General features: G+C 45.2%; 1 protein-coding gene across 1 annotated transcript in view; it reads right to left on the reverse strand.

Annotated features, from left to right (window-relative positions):
* LOC138293506 (vitamin D3 hydroxylase-associated protein-like) overlaps positions 1-15039 on the reverse strand; it is a 198013-nt gene that overhangs the window by 122987 nt on the left and 59987 nt on the right. Inside the window, exon 3 of the mRNA XM_069232746.1 lies at positions 90-233. Coding sequence (XP_069088847.1) covers positions 90-233 — 144 coding nt within the window. The remainder of the gene's footprint in view (positions 1-89; positions 234-15039) is intronic.

Genomic DNA, 15039 nt, shown 5'->3' on the forward strand with positions numbered 1-15039 from the left:
TGACTGCTCTGTTTAATTCATGGATGACATTAATATAATTATTGTGAAACAATAAACATTAACACAGTTCTGGGCAAGGTGAAACATACCTTGTAACCATAGTGGTCTTTGATACTGACTGGAACTCCATAAAGCAGGCCTTTAACCTCTTGCTTTTTGATTTCCTGCAGCTGAGCCTCACATTCGGGAAGGAAGTCTGTTAAGGAGTTTGTCAACTTGTTCACTTCTAGGGCCTTGAAATAATAAAATTACACAATTAGAAAAAAATACAGACTTACTTCTGAAACAGTCCCAGATGCCCAGTGTACCGCTGTATTCTATTATATTAAACAGTTGCTGTTATATCACTTTTTTCCCTCCCTTATCTAAATAGGATTTTCTTGGTAAGGTGTCTCTTCCATATTAGTATCTATCAACTTAAGAGGCTCAGAATCATTTTTAGTTTTATTTTATCATTCATTACTTGAATAAAGTTTGAACAAAGAACTAATGCATCAGAGAACAATAAAATAGACGGAGAGTAAGTGAAATAAGCAGTAACCAATACGCAAATCACAAAAGACACACGGAAAAAATAATCCATCTTAAAACTATGAGGGCTAAACATAAAACAGTGACACAACTGCAGATCTAATAAAATAAAAACTACAGAAAACCGATAAAAAAGAACAGAAAATAAATAACAGAATATTTTCTGAACAACCATGAAATAATTCCAGATGTTCATTGCCTTTGATTATTTGGGGCCACATGTATATACTGGCAGACAGAGTATTTTCCATTGAACTAGCAGAGGACTTTACGTCCACCAGACTGAGAATACTCTGTCCACCAGATTCATAAATGACCACCGAGCTGGCATTATAAATACATTTTACCCTTTGCTGCAGGGCTGCGTCTGAAGGGTGCAATCCTGCAGGAAAAAGTATTCTTATTGCTTGTCAAAAAGAAAATTCTGAAATTGGAATTTTCTTTTTGAAAAGAAAAAAGTAATGCTCCCTTTGCCATGGGAGGTTCCTCCTGTAGCAAGGGGAGCATTCGAATGGCTCTTCTGTTCCTTACCGTCAGGTTCCACCTGGTAGTAAGGAGTAGTAAAAAATGACCAAATGTCTGCCCATCTAAATTGGGTGGGGGGACATGTAGCCATTTTTGCAATAGCCCATACTTCCCAGGGCAATTTGAATAAATTATTAATGGCAGAGACACAGTAATCTCTGCTGTGATTAACCCAAAGGATGCCCACGTCTAAATGAGGCAGGCGGACCACTATATTGACTGTGACGGAACTTTATTGCGAAGGACTACCCTCTCTGCCAATATATAAATCAGGCTTTTAGACTCATTAGTAAACGTTGACCAGTAGAAGCTCTCAAGGGCATCTATGACTTGCACAGATTTCCAGGGGTACTTGTGGGGAATTTATAATTCGCAAAAACTCTGAAATTTTATTCAAATGTAGGATGAAGCCTATGGGAGTAGCTTTTAGACTTTTAACAGCAAGTATTGGCAGACCAAGCCAACTATGTGTTAGCACTATAATAGACCATTTATTTGTTGCACATGTGAACAATACCTACAGAGGAAGAAAAGGTAATGTGATTTTTAGGTCTGGCCTAAAAAAAGCATTAGCTGTCTTACCTTCCTCAATACATTCATGGTAAAAATACAACACTTGACGTACTGCAGCTAGATAAAGGAATCTGGAATCTGAATTAAGAGGGACTTCTAATATAAATTTGAAGGACTGCAGATCTGTGGAGACTCTTGTTGGGTTTTACTTGAGAGGGGCACCTAGGAACCACTTACTGTACTGCAGCTTTGTGAAAGAATTTTAAAAAAATTGCATCTGACTGAAGAAGGGCATCTAGCAAAGTCCTGGAGTATTGTGGCGTTGTTAAAGACTTCAAGCTGTTGCTTCTACCTCGAGATGAACATCTAGTAATGACCTGAGGTAATGCAGCTACGTGAAAGGCTAGACCTACTAGATTTTACAATGCTTGTTATTACATTTTTGGATGTGATTCATAGTCCGAGTATAATTTGTTTGATTACTTTATGGGAAATTGTGCATAAATACAGTTTTACAGTGATTGAATGTTTGTTTCAATCAAACCTGTGTGTTGCATTCAATAGTGTGATCACTAATTGGAGAATTGCTGTGCTCTGGAAATGCTACGAACTTTCTAAAATCTTGAACTGCCAAATCCATTTCAGGTAAAATGCATGGTTGTGTGGCTCACATATGGCACCCTGAAATGTAACCTCAACTTGAAAAGTACTCAAGTAAAATGTCTAGATGGTACACAATGACATCCTGTGGTGTCTTGTATAAATCTAGCTGTGCATTCAGTAACTCCAGGAGGACATAGATTGTGGCTTGGACGGTATTTTACCAGTCCAAAGCTGTAATACTGTGCCTGGAGTGATAAATGGCTTTCATCATTTTACAGCTCGGCAAGGTTGACACTGTGTCAAACCTATGCTTAAAGACTTTGCTGAATAAATGGCAAAAGACTTTGTGACTATCTAGCTCGGCGTGGATAGCACTGTGCTGATCCAATGCTTAAAAACTTTGCTAGATAAATAGACATTTGAGGTGAGCAAATCTAGAGTGTCGCTGGTGTTGCAGAGTGCTCCTTACTAGAGCTGCTCTCCACCTAAACTTGGGAACTACCCAGAGTTCTCTATTCTTTTTTGCATATGTATATATATATATATATATATCGTGCCACAGAAGCCACTCATGTTGCCGAACACTTCGAGATGGGAGTCTCCTTCGTGCAAGCGGCATGCACGTAAAATATAACAACAAAAAGGCTCCACTTCCGAGTGCAGTTATCACAACTGGGACTACGAAACAACTGATAAGATATGTCATGATGGCGGCACTTTTAGCTGGATGATTTATGGGAAATTGAAGTCCTGTTTCACCTACGAGTATAATGATTAAAAATAATGAAGGAAACTTATTTAAACGCCTGTGTGTGAATGTCTTTTAACTACTCGCATTTGAGAAAGGCAAGCAGCCGAAACGCGTCATGCTGGGGAAATGAAATGAATGTGGCTATAAATACCGTAGAGTGCCCCTGATGGCTCTGAAGTGGAGCGTTTTTGTTTATTTATATATATACATATATTCATATATATATACATATATAAATATAAATAACAACTTGCGTTTCTCAGTGCTGAAGCCGAGTAAACAGTCACGACCACCAACTCTGCATTTCAATAGCAATTTATCACCCGTGTCTCTGAAACGCGTTGGGTATTAGAATATTAGAATATATATATATATGCTTGGCCTTCATTACTCGTATTTGTCATTTGTCTCCTATATCCTATGAAAAGACCTTCAAATGTAGCACTAAAAGTCAGGACCTACAGGTCTCTAGCACCCATATGTATAGACTTATGGTTGATAGTTTCCTCCATTTATGCTGAATGACAAGTATCTAGGCCACTTTTTTTATGTACAAATTATTGTTTTAGGGTGCAGTTTCCGTGCAGAGGCAAGATGGCACACTTTTAAAGGGTTATCACAGAGGAAGGGAATCCCAGCGTTCATCTGACACAATCTGCTGCGGTATGCCCCTCCGATAACTGAGGGCCTGATTACGACCTTGGCGGATGGGATACTCCATCAGAAACGTGACGGATATTCCACTTTATAAGTTCCATAGGATATAATGGAACTTGTAATACGGCAGGCGGGATATCCGTCACGTTTGTGATGGAGTATCGCATCCGCCAAGGTCGTAATCAGGCCCTGAGTCTTGTTAATGGAGGACCACTGTTGGTCGGGAGGCAGCTCAATCGTGCTGACAGTGAGCAGAGAAGTGCAAACAGCTGGTACATGGTGATGCGGCCTGTGGCCATCATGGCAGCATTAAGGAGGTGTGGTGCAGCCCTCAGCTAATGCCGAAAGCAGACCCAGAAGCTGGAACTGACAAAGCGGTAGGGGAGAGTCTCTCCCCCTGGATAGCAGTGTAAGGTGGATGCCAGTGGCGATAGGGCGACCGGACCGGGACCTGCATGAAGGGTGAGAGGAAGGCCAGCAGACTGAGGGATCAACCCTATGACTGCACACATCACCGGGCTCGAGATTTGGCCCTCCTGAGTGTGCTCCTTCCAAGATCTGCTGGCTACCTGGCCATTTGGTGTCACCAACTGTTTTGCCGGGGGCCTGGTTCTTCGGGTCAAAGGTGGGTATGGACTAAGGACCAGGGTTGTGGCTACCTGTGTCAACAACATCTCTAAAATGGGGCATCACAAGTCACGTGAGGCAGCGCAGTCTCACAATCTTGAACACTATGCCTTCAGGAGGCAATCCACCAGCAGTGCGGTAGGGTCTAACACTGGAGCAAAGGCGCCTGGAGATAGGGGGGGAAGCAGACCCATCCCTAAAACACTTTCTTCAAGCAGTTAGAGGCACTAAATCGACACTGGAACATAAAATAGATACAGTGGTGATTGATTTTGGGCTTGTCCACTCAGACTGCAAGAAGCTCTCCACCAGAGTGACTTCAGTGGAAAAAACAGTGGCAGACCACTCAGACTCTATTGCTACGTTAAAGAGGGAAGTCAGCCTGCTATGAGAAATGATTGGTCACCTCTACGCCGGGGGGAAGATGCAGAGGGTTGGTCCAGATGCAACATCATCTGGGTGGTAGGCCTCCCAGAGAGATGTGAGAGAATGTTCCTATAGAGTTTTCTTGAGGACTTCAGTAGGAAGGTGGTCTGCCCACGGGACTTATCCAACCACTTTGTGAATAAACAAGTGCATAGGGCGGCAAGTGCACCCCACAGATCCGGGGCTATTCCCTTTCCACTTATAGCAAGGGTGCACAATTACAGAGACTTCAATGCCATGCTCCACCCTCCATAACAAAATGGCCCCCTCACTGTAGGAGGCTGGCCTGGCTTGTAATGGGTACCAATGGTACTTACACCTTATGCCAGGTCCAGTTATCCCTTATTAGTAGAGTGTAGTCGTGTTCTAGCAGCTTAGGCTGATAGAGGTAGCTATAGCAGAGCAGCCAAGGCTGAACTAGGAGACATGCAAAGCTCATGCAATATCACTTATATCATATAGGTACTATATCATAAGAAAGACAATACTCATAGTTACTAAAATAAAGGTACTTTATTTTAGTGACAATGTGCCAAAAATATATCAGAGGATATGCTCCCTTAGGAGGTAAGTAACATACACAAAATATACACAACTAACCAAATCAGGTAAGTAAAACTGTCAAAAAGTAGTGGAAACACTAGAACACAATCGGATGCAATAGGCCTAGGGGCAACACAAACCATATACTAAGAAAGTGGAATGCAAACCACAAATGGACCCCTAGGCATGTGTAGTGTGTAGAGGGTCTCTGGGAGTGTAAGAAAACATTAAGGGTGTAAAGGAGACCCCACCCCAAGACCTGGGAAGGTAGGAGTAGAGTACTACTATTTCCCCAGAAACACACTAAAGTCGTTTGTGCAAGGACCACAACAGACTGCGAAGCACTGAAGACGGATTCTTAGACCTGAAGACTTGCAAAGGGGGAGGACCAAGTCCAAGAGTCGCTAAAGTGTCCAGGAGGGGCAGGAGCCCACTAAACCCCGCATGAAGGTGTAAAATGGCTGCCTCCGGTTGGAAGAAGCTGCAGGATTTGCAACAACGAAAGGAGGTCGGAAGTTCTTCTTTGTGCAGAAGATGTCCCATGGCGTGCTGGAGGATGCAGAGCTGTTTCCTTGGCAAAATACCGCAAACAAGCCTTGCTAGGTCCAAGAGTCGCGGTTGGAGTAAAAGGGTGCTGCCCGGGCCCAGGAAGTACCAGGATGTCGCTACTTGGGAGAGGAGACAGAAGGGGCCCTCAGCAACGTAGGGAACCCACGGACAAGAAGGAAGCACCCGCAAAAGTCCTTGAACACAGGTTCAAGAAGTCTAAACACGGCAGTCGTATCAACACTGCAAAGAGAGGTCCCACGACACCAGAGATCAACTTAGGGAGCTGAGCTTTGCAGGACGGAGTGCTGGGGACCTAGGCTCGGCTGTGCATGTAGGATTTCTTGGAAATGTGCACAGATGCCCTTGTAGCTGCAGCTCACACGGTGCACAGGATTACTGTCTGGGGAGGGGAGACAAGGACTTACCTCCTCCAAATTTGGACAGTTGGACCACTGGACAGTCTGGGTCACTAGGGCCCACCACCTGTGTTCCAGGGGCCATGCTCGTCAGGATGAGAGGGGACCCAGAGTACCGGTGAAGTTGAAGTTTGGTGCCTGCTGGAGCAGGGGGAAGATTCCGTCGACTCACAGGAGATTTCTTCGTGGCTTCCAGTGCAGGGTGAAGGCAGGCAGTCCCCAGAGCATGCACCACCAGGAAACAGTCGAGAAAGCAGGCAGGATTAGGTGCAAAAATGCCGCTGGCAGTCTTCTGGCTACTTTGTTGCAGTTTTGCAGGTGTCCTGGAGCAGTCAGCAGTCGATCCTTGGCAGAAGTCGAAGAGAGAAGTGCAGAGGAACCCTGATGAATTCTTGCAAGTCGTAATCTGAGGAAAAGCCCACTGGAGAGACCCTAAACAGCCCTCGGAGGAGGATTGGCCACCTAGTCAGGTATGCACCTATCAGGAGGGGTCTCTGACGTCACCTGCTGGCTCTGGCCACTCAGAGGCCTCCAAGGTGCCCCCACGCCTTTGAAAACAAGATGGTAGAGGTCTGAGACACACTGGAGGAGCTCTGGGCACCACCCCTGGGGTGGTGATGGACAGGGGAGGGGTCACTCCCCTATCCTTTGTCCAGTTTCGCACCAAAGCAGGGACTGGGGGTTCCCTAAACTGGTGTAGACTGGCTTATGCAAGGAGGGCACCATCTGTGCCCTTCAAAGCATTTCCAGATGCTGGGAGAGGCTACCACTCCCCAGCCTTTAACACCTTTTTCCAAACGGAGAGGGTGTTCTGCCTTCCTGGGACTGGGCTGCCCAGACCCCAGGAGGGCAGAACCCTGTCTGTTGGGTGGCAGCAACTGTAGCTGCAGAGAAATCCCCAGAGAGCTGGTTTGGCAGTACTGGGGGTCCATAGTGGAGCCCTCAGGATGCATGGAATTGGCTCCCCAATACCAGATTTGGAATGGGGGGACAATTCCATGATCTTAGACATGTTACATGACCATATTCGGAGTTACCATTGTGACGCTACATATAGGTATTGAACTATATGTAGCGCACACGTGTAATGGTGTCCCCGCACTCACAAAGTCCGGGGAAATGGCCCTGAACTATGTGGGGGCACCTTTGCTAGTGCAAGGGTGCCCTCACACTTAGGAACTTTTCACCTAACCTTCAACAAGTGAAGGTTAGACATAGAGGTGACTTATAAGTTACTTAAGTGCAGTGAAGAATGGCTGTAAAATAACGTGTGCGTTATTTTACTCAGGCTGCAATGGCAGTCCTGTATAAAGGTTTGTCTGAGCTCCCTATGGGTGGCAAAAGAAATTCTGCAGCCCATATGGATCTCCTGGAACCCCAATACCCTGGGTACCTAGGTACCATATACTAGGGAATTATAAGGGGGGGGCAAGAATGCCAATTGAAATTGGTAAATGTAGTCACTAGCCTATAGTGACAAATTTAAAGGCAGAGAGAGTATGAGAACTGAGGTTCTGATTAGCAGAGCCTCAGTGACACAGTTAGGCACTACACAGGCATATACATTTAGGCCACAAACTATGAGCACTGGGGTCCTGGCTAGCAGGATCCCGGTGAGACAGGCAAAACATACTGACATACATGTAAAATTGGGGGTAACATGCCAAGAAAGATGGTACTTTCCTACACTCACATATGAAAACTGTACAAGTATGGTGTTTCCAGCCTACTTGTAGGAAGTACAGGCAGTGCAGATGAAGCAACGCTCCCTCATTAAGGCTAAGGTGGAACTAAGACAACGGAACATCCAATGTATGATGTCGGCTAAACTGCAAATCCTGTCTGAGTGTAAATCATGGTACTTCACGGTCCCTGGGGATGTGTGGGAATGGCTGGAGGATGGCCCTTGATGGAAACTAAGAAGCACAGGGGAGAGTACAAATCATCACTGCGCGGGTGCCCGAGTGCTGTGTAGCCACGGCTGACAGAAGTAATACAACAAAGACAGGAAAAAAACAAGCGTGACCCAGTGCTGCTCACTGAGGAATCATCATTGGCATGCAGTAGCCTATGGTCAAGCATTTCCCGCAGGGCAGAGAGGCCCTCAGCTGCACAGAAACAACACCGTAGAACTTATTTCCCTGTTTGTTGTATCTCTCTTTTCCATTTGGACAGATAGGGAGAGGTGCTATGCAGCAGTGTTGGGAGAATGGAATGGGGACAAGATTGTGATGGTGCTGATGTACTTCACACCGGGATTGCAGTCAGTTCTGTTAGAGAAACTGGGAACGTGGATCACACAGGCCGCTGCAGGGCTCTTGGTGATGGGAGAGGATGTTAATTTAGCACTTCACCATGAACTGAACAGGATTACGACAGCCAAACGCTCATCCACTAATGATAGGCACCTGCAGCAATTCCTGACGGCCTTCAGGCGACTGGACCTCTGGCGTAATGCCCACCCTACTAACAGAGAGCAGTCCTATGTGGCTATCAATAGATATTCCTTCTCTAGGCTTGATTAATTCTTTGCAGGAGGACAGATACAGGAATACACATTTGCTTCCATGGGGGCTATCTGATCACTCCCCACTTCTAGTGGCATTATACTTCGCACACACTCTGGGTCCAAATGGAGACTGTACATGTGGGTCCTGTGCAGCTGAGGCATGAGGACTCAGAAGGGTAAGGTCAGGACAACTACTTTAGCAACAATGCCGACTCAGTGGCCTCACAGGTGATCTCTGGGAAGCCTACAAGGCGGTCATCAGTGGACACCTCATAGCTAGAACCTCTGGCGCCCACAGAGAAAGGGAAAGCTTAGGGCAGGATTTGGAAACCTGCTTGGGCCAACGAGCGGTGACATATCTAGCTAACCCAAACGGTGACCATCAGCGGGATCTCCTGAAATAGGAACATAGGCATCTAATGGAGAACACAGTGCAGAAGAAGGAAGGCAAGTTGCTAGTCTGGTTGGTGAGTAGAGAAGAAGGTCAAAAATGGGTGGAATGCCTCAGGACAGATAAGGGGGCTCGGGCAGAGTCAGGGACGAACACTGAATGTGCATCTGCCTCATACCTGAAGTGTCTTTACAGGTCTAAACTCCACTGTTCCTTGAAGGAGGTGGAATCATTTGTGCAGTGTTAGAAATGGGGTTTTGGTTGGCAGTCAGGTTACCCTCTGTCCAAGCAAGAATCCTCACTCTAGTCAGGGTAAGTCACACACAATCCAAATTTTCCTGTGTCCCCCCTCTGGTAGCTTGGCACGAGCAGTCAGGCTTAACTTAGAAGGCAATGTGTAAAGTATTTGTGCAAGAATTCATACAATAACACGATATAGCACCACAAAAATACACCACACAGTGTTTAGAAAAATATATAATATTTATCTGGATAATTGCAGGTCAAAACGAATAAAGATGCAATATGAAATTGTAGAGATATCACTGAAAAGTGATATAAAGTGTCTTGAGTCTTTAAAAAGCAAACAAAGTCTCTTTCAAGCACAAAGTACCTGGTTTAAAGTGGAAAATCTCCGCAAAGGGCCGCAGAGGAGGAGATACGTGGAAAAATGGTGTGTGCGTCGGTTTCGCCCCTTCACACATGGACTTGCGTCGTTATTTTTCACGCAGGGAAGTCGTGCGTCGTTTTCCGGCGCGTGGACAGTCTCCTTCTGTGGTTCGCGGGATTACCAGATGTCCCGGGGTCTGTGCGTGGAATCCTAGGCTTGTTTTCCGGCTGCGCGTCGTTCCGGTGGGCTGTGCGTGGAATCTTCTCCCTCACGGCAGGCGTTGCGTCAATTTCCTTTCTGAAGTCGGGCGGCGTTGTCCAGGCGAGGCCGTGCGTCGAAGTTGCGGTCGCACCGCATGCGTCGTGTCGAGCAGCATCTTTCCGGATCGGCGTGCAGTACATTTTTCACCGCGGAGCAAGCTGTGCGTCTAATTTTTCGGCGCACAAGGTGTCCAAATGAAAAAGAGAAGTCTTTTTGGTCCTTAGACTTCAGGGAACAGGAGGCAAGCTCTATCCAAGCCCTTGGAGAGCACTTCAGCAGCAAGGCAAGAGTTCAGCAAGGCAGCAGGACAACAGCAAGGCAGCAGTCCTTTGTAGAAAGCAGTCAGGTGAGTCCTTTAGGCAGCCAGGCAGTTCTTTTGGCAGGATGCAGGTTCTGGTTCAGGTTTCTTCTCCAGCAAGTGCCTGATGAGGTAGGGAAGAGGCCCAGTTTTATACCCAAATGTGCCTTTGAAGTGAGGGAGACTTCAAAGAGTGGCTAAGAAGTGCACCAGGTCCCCTTTCAGTTCAATCCTGTCTGCCAGGGTCCCAGTAGTGGGTGTGGCAGTCCTTTGTGTCAGAGCAGGCCCTCCACCCTCCCAGCACAGGAAGACCCATTCAAAATGCAGATGTATGCAAGTGAGGCTGAGTACCGTGTTTGGGGTGTGTCTGAGTGAATGCATAAGGAGCTGTCAACTAAGCCCAGCCAGACGTGGATTGTAAGGCACATAAAGATTTAAGTGCAAAGAAATGCTCAATTTCTCAAAGTGGCATTTCTAGAATAGTAATATTAAATCCAACTTCACCAGTCAGCAGGATTTGGTATTACCATTTTGGCCATACTAAATATGACCTTCCTACTCCTTTCAGATCAGCAGCTACCACTTCAATACTGTATGAGGGCAGCCCCAATGTTAGCCTATGAAGGGAGCAGGCCTCACAGTAGTGTAAAAACGAATTTAGGAGTTTTACACTACCAGGATATGTAAACTACACAGGTACATGTCCTGCCTTTCACCCACACAGCACCCTGCTCTAGGGGTTACCTAAGGCACACATTAGAGGTGACGTATATGTGGAGAAAGGGGAGGTTTAGGCTTGACAAGTACTTTTAAATGCCAAGTCGAGGTGACAGTGAAACTGCACACACAGGCCTTGCAATGGCAGGCCTGAGACCAGGTTAAGGGGCTACTTAAGTGGGTGGCACAACCAGTGCTGCAGGCCCACTAGTAGCATTTAATCTACAGGCCCCAGGCACATACAGTGCACATTACTAGGGACTTATAGGTAAATTAAATAGTCCAATTGGGTATGATCCAATGGTACCATGCTTAAAGGGAGAGAGCATATGCACTTTAGCACTGGTTAACAGTGGTAAAGTGCGCAGAGTCTAGAAACCAGCAAAAATGAGGTCAGAAAAAGAGAAAGAGGAAGGCACAAAGTCTGGGGATAACCCTGCAGAAGGGCCATTTCCAACATGCAGGATCTCTCTACTTATGTCCTATCAGTAGAGGATGGTGCCTCACTAGACTAAAAGATTGAGGTGTCTGACATCCAGGATGCTATCCAACAAATACATTCTTCGAAAACAATGGTCCCCAATGAGTTGCCTGCAAAATTCTTTAAATGCTTAGGGGGAAAGATCACAGAACATCCTTTACGGATGTTCTATGTGATCAGAGACGAGGGGAGAGGGGATCTTGCACAAAGACCTTAGAATGGCCCTCATTCATAAAAAAGGCATGCCCAGAGGAGTGTGCCTTGTGATGCCCCATTTCTCTCATTAACACTGAGGCCAAAACATTGGCCAAAGTGCTGGCCAACCAACTGAATGAACTATTCAAAGAACTCATATATACTGACCAGTTGGGATTGCCCTTCAGCTCACTCAGACAAAAACTTAGATACATGAGGTCATGGCGCAGGGGGCCACTTTCCATGAGCCAGTGGTTGTGCTGGCTCTTGATGTGCAGAAGGCATTTGACCCTCTGGAATGGCCTTTTATCCGGAAGGTTTTGGGTAAGATGGGGCTCAGCTCGGAATTCTGATACATGGACCCGTAGCTAGAGTCTGAATAAATGGTGTAGTATAGACAGAATTTGCACTGGTAGGGGGCACCCAACAGGGCTGCCCACTATCACCCCTGCTGTACTCATGGTGGGAGAACTACTGGCCAATTGGGTGAGGTGTGACACTCAGTTGTGAGGGTTCAAATAGAAAATGGACTGGGAGGACATTATCTCCTTATATGCAGATGATCTCCTTCTTTATGTAATAGACCAGGATCGCTCAATTTTCAGACTGTTAGCAATGCTTAATATATTTGGCAACAATACAGGAGTCTGCATGAACTGGTACAAGTCCATAGCATTCCTGCTTATGCTATGGACCCCCTAGAGCTCTGTGGCAGTTGCTTGCAATATCAGAAGGAGGTCTTTAAGTACTTGGGGGTATATATAACTATGGACCACTCAGCGTTTATGCAACACAAACTAGAGAAAATCCTCGAAGACTATAAAGCAGATGCAGCTCATTGGAGAAGGATACTAGTGTCCTTGATAGGATGGGCAGTGCTTTATAAAATGGTTTTCCTGCAAATATTCTTATACATGCTACAGAATAAGCCCCATGAAATTCCTCCCTCCTTTTTTAAGCAAATTAACGGCCTGGCATGTCAGCTCCTGTGGGATGGGGCTGCCACTCGGATCACCCTACAAACATTGATGAGGTCCATATAAGACAGGGGCATACTTACCCAATTTAAAGCTTTACTCCTGGACATCACTACTTCTCAAGCTCAATAATTGACTGTTTGCGGACCTGCAGGACCTGTTGATACAGGCTCTTAGAAGGGCTATGACCACGAGGGGATACCCTAGAGAGCAGTACAGTGAGGGGAGCAGGGGGCATTAGAGAACAACCCCCACAGCCCTGGTCATTAGAATCGGATGAGAAGCCACTCAGTCACTGGGGTGACTGGCGCAGCTCACGTTGGAGGCACCACTATGGGACTCAACCTTGCTCCCAGACTTGACTAAAATACAAGGTTTCCAAAAATTGGAGCTCCATAGCCTTTTAAAACCTGGGAAAGTATAAGGCAACATAGACAAAATAAGGTATCTTATTTAAAGGTTAACTGATCAGGACATAGTTTACGAAATTAAAGCTGGTGTGGTTAAAAGGTAATTCAGTTATAGTGGTTTTAAGCAGTAGGGAAAAGTGATCTCAACTCACTTATGACTGACGTGGTGTATGCTGCCACCTAACCTTCTCTGTCTGCAATTGTTAACCTGTAGCTGAGCAAGGATGCCATAGGCCCAGTTGCAAGCATGGAAAATGGTCCCTATGTCTATTGCTGGGGGAATAAATAAAGCATTCATTGGGGTTAAAAGGGCCCTTCTGGGCTCTGGTGCTCCTGCACTTTCTGCACCAATGGTAGCTATACCCCTGTTGTTATCTAGAGTGGCTGGATGTCATGCACTGAAGCTGCAAGTAAAGTTGTTACCTATATTTCTGTTTTTTAGATATCAGTATCAAAAATGTCAACTACGTCAATATTCGGTATTAGAACCCTGAAATATTGAGAGTTTCATAGAAGACCAATGAATAGCTCCAGGCTTATAATGGCTGGTATAAGCCTTCTGCTCCAACATTCCAATGTTTGTCTTTATGTTTCTCCCTGGTTTATGTATAACATTCTATTCTAAGTCAGTGGAATGTTCTAATAGGCTGATAACCCTTCTGCCTCATGCCATGCAAGTAGTCTCCATCCTAATGGGGTCTAGACACAATGGCTCAGCGTCTTCAACAACCCCTCTCCAGTGGGCTACATGGCTCTATTAAAAGCAAAGGTTTTGCTTGACGTCTCTATTTAAGTAGAAGGGAGTTTTTCACTTACATAGCCTCGATGTTGGATCATAGTTCACTTTTTTAATGGGCATAGAAGCTATGCTAAAGATTTGTTAACTGAATATTTGTAACAGACTAGTCGCAGGTTATGATCATCTGGGAACAGCAATGACTTGGAATTGTTGTATGTTAGCTTAAAAAGCTCATAATACTTCCTGAAACATTATTTACCTGAAACATCCATGGAAAAGAAAGTTTTCAGCAGAAATATATTCTATTTTGCAGCCCTGTCTCACGTTACATCAGAGTTAACAAACAGCAAGTCACTAACACCTACAAGCGAACTAAAAACCTACCAACTTTCCTAGACTTGAAAGTAGGCTACCAGTTTTGCAATATTCCTACCCCTTACTGCTTCTGGCACGTGCCCTCACATGCACCTGAAACGCTAAGGCGTTTTTATCATTCAGAAAACAGAAATGTAAAATGGCAACTGCATATCTTATTTTGTTGCACTGTATATCCCTGTGCAGATGGATTGCTGTATGCATTGGTACATATTATAGAAAACGCAATGGGATATCCTCAAACATGCAAGAAATGACAAACATGCTGTAAATAATTTTGCTGGTCAATTCTTTACGGATAAAAGTCATTTTAACCTGTATACTGACTGGCTGGCCTGCCATTGCTTGTCTTAAAATCTAAAAGAAATTATCTTCGCAAAACCAAGACGATCAATACATTTTGGCCGGACTCATTATAGCTACTTTTTCTGCCTTTCTTTTACGTCTTAATTTATAGATTTCAAATAATAAGTACTTTTTCACAATTAAAGTTTTCAGTTTTGGAGCACAGCAAAACCAGGGCCCTAATTTAGGGTTTGGTGGGGGCAGTCTACCGTCTCCTCGGTGGAATGGTGGATTTGGGTTAGGGGTGGAGCGGGCGGTGAGGGAATAACCCCCACTGTTGACCACAATGTACACACAGATCAAATCCATGCACCACCTTCACACACCTGTCCCCATACTACAAATGAAAACATCCTGTAGCAGGAAATAACAATAATATGAAACGCATTCAGTGACAGCACTAAATATGGTTAGTAACACAAACACAGAAGCTCAACCACACACTGTGTTGTATATAGTGAGTACATCCATCAAAACAACCACTACTTACAACTTGTCACAATCAATGTACTGCACTCCATTAAATCCATTCAATCCACTAAAGTAAGATGGGTTATCTGTAAATACGTTATCAGGTGGTTATAGGAGGT

The sequence above is a fragment of the Pleurodeles waltl genome, chromosome 4_2 (assembly GCF_031143425.1).
Source record: "Pleurodeles waltl isolate 20211129_DDA chromosome 4_2, aPleWal1.hap1.20221129, whole genome shotgun sequence".
Classification (NCBI taxonomy): domain Eukaryota; kingdom Metazoa; phylum Chordata; class Amphibia; order Caudata; family Salamandridae; genus Pleurodeles; species Pleurodeles waltl.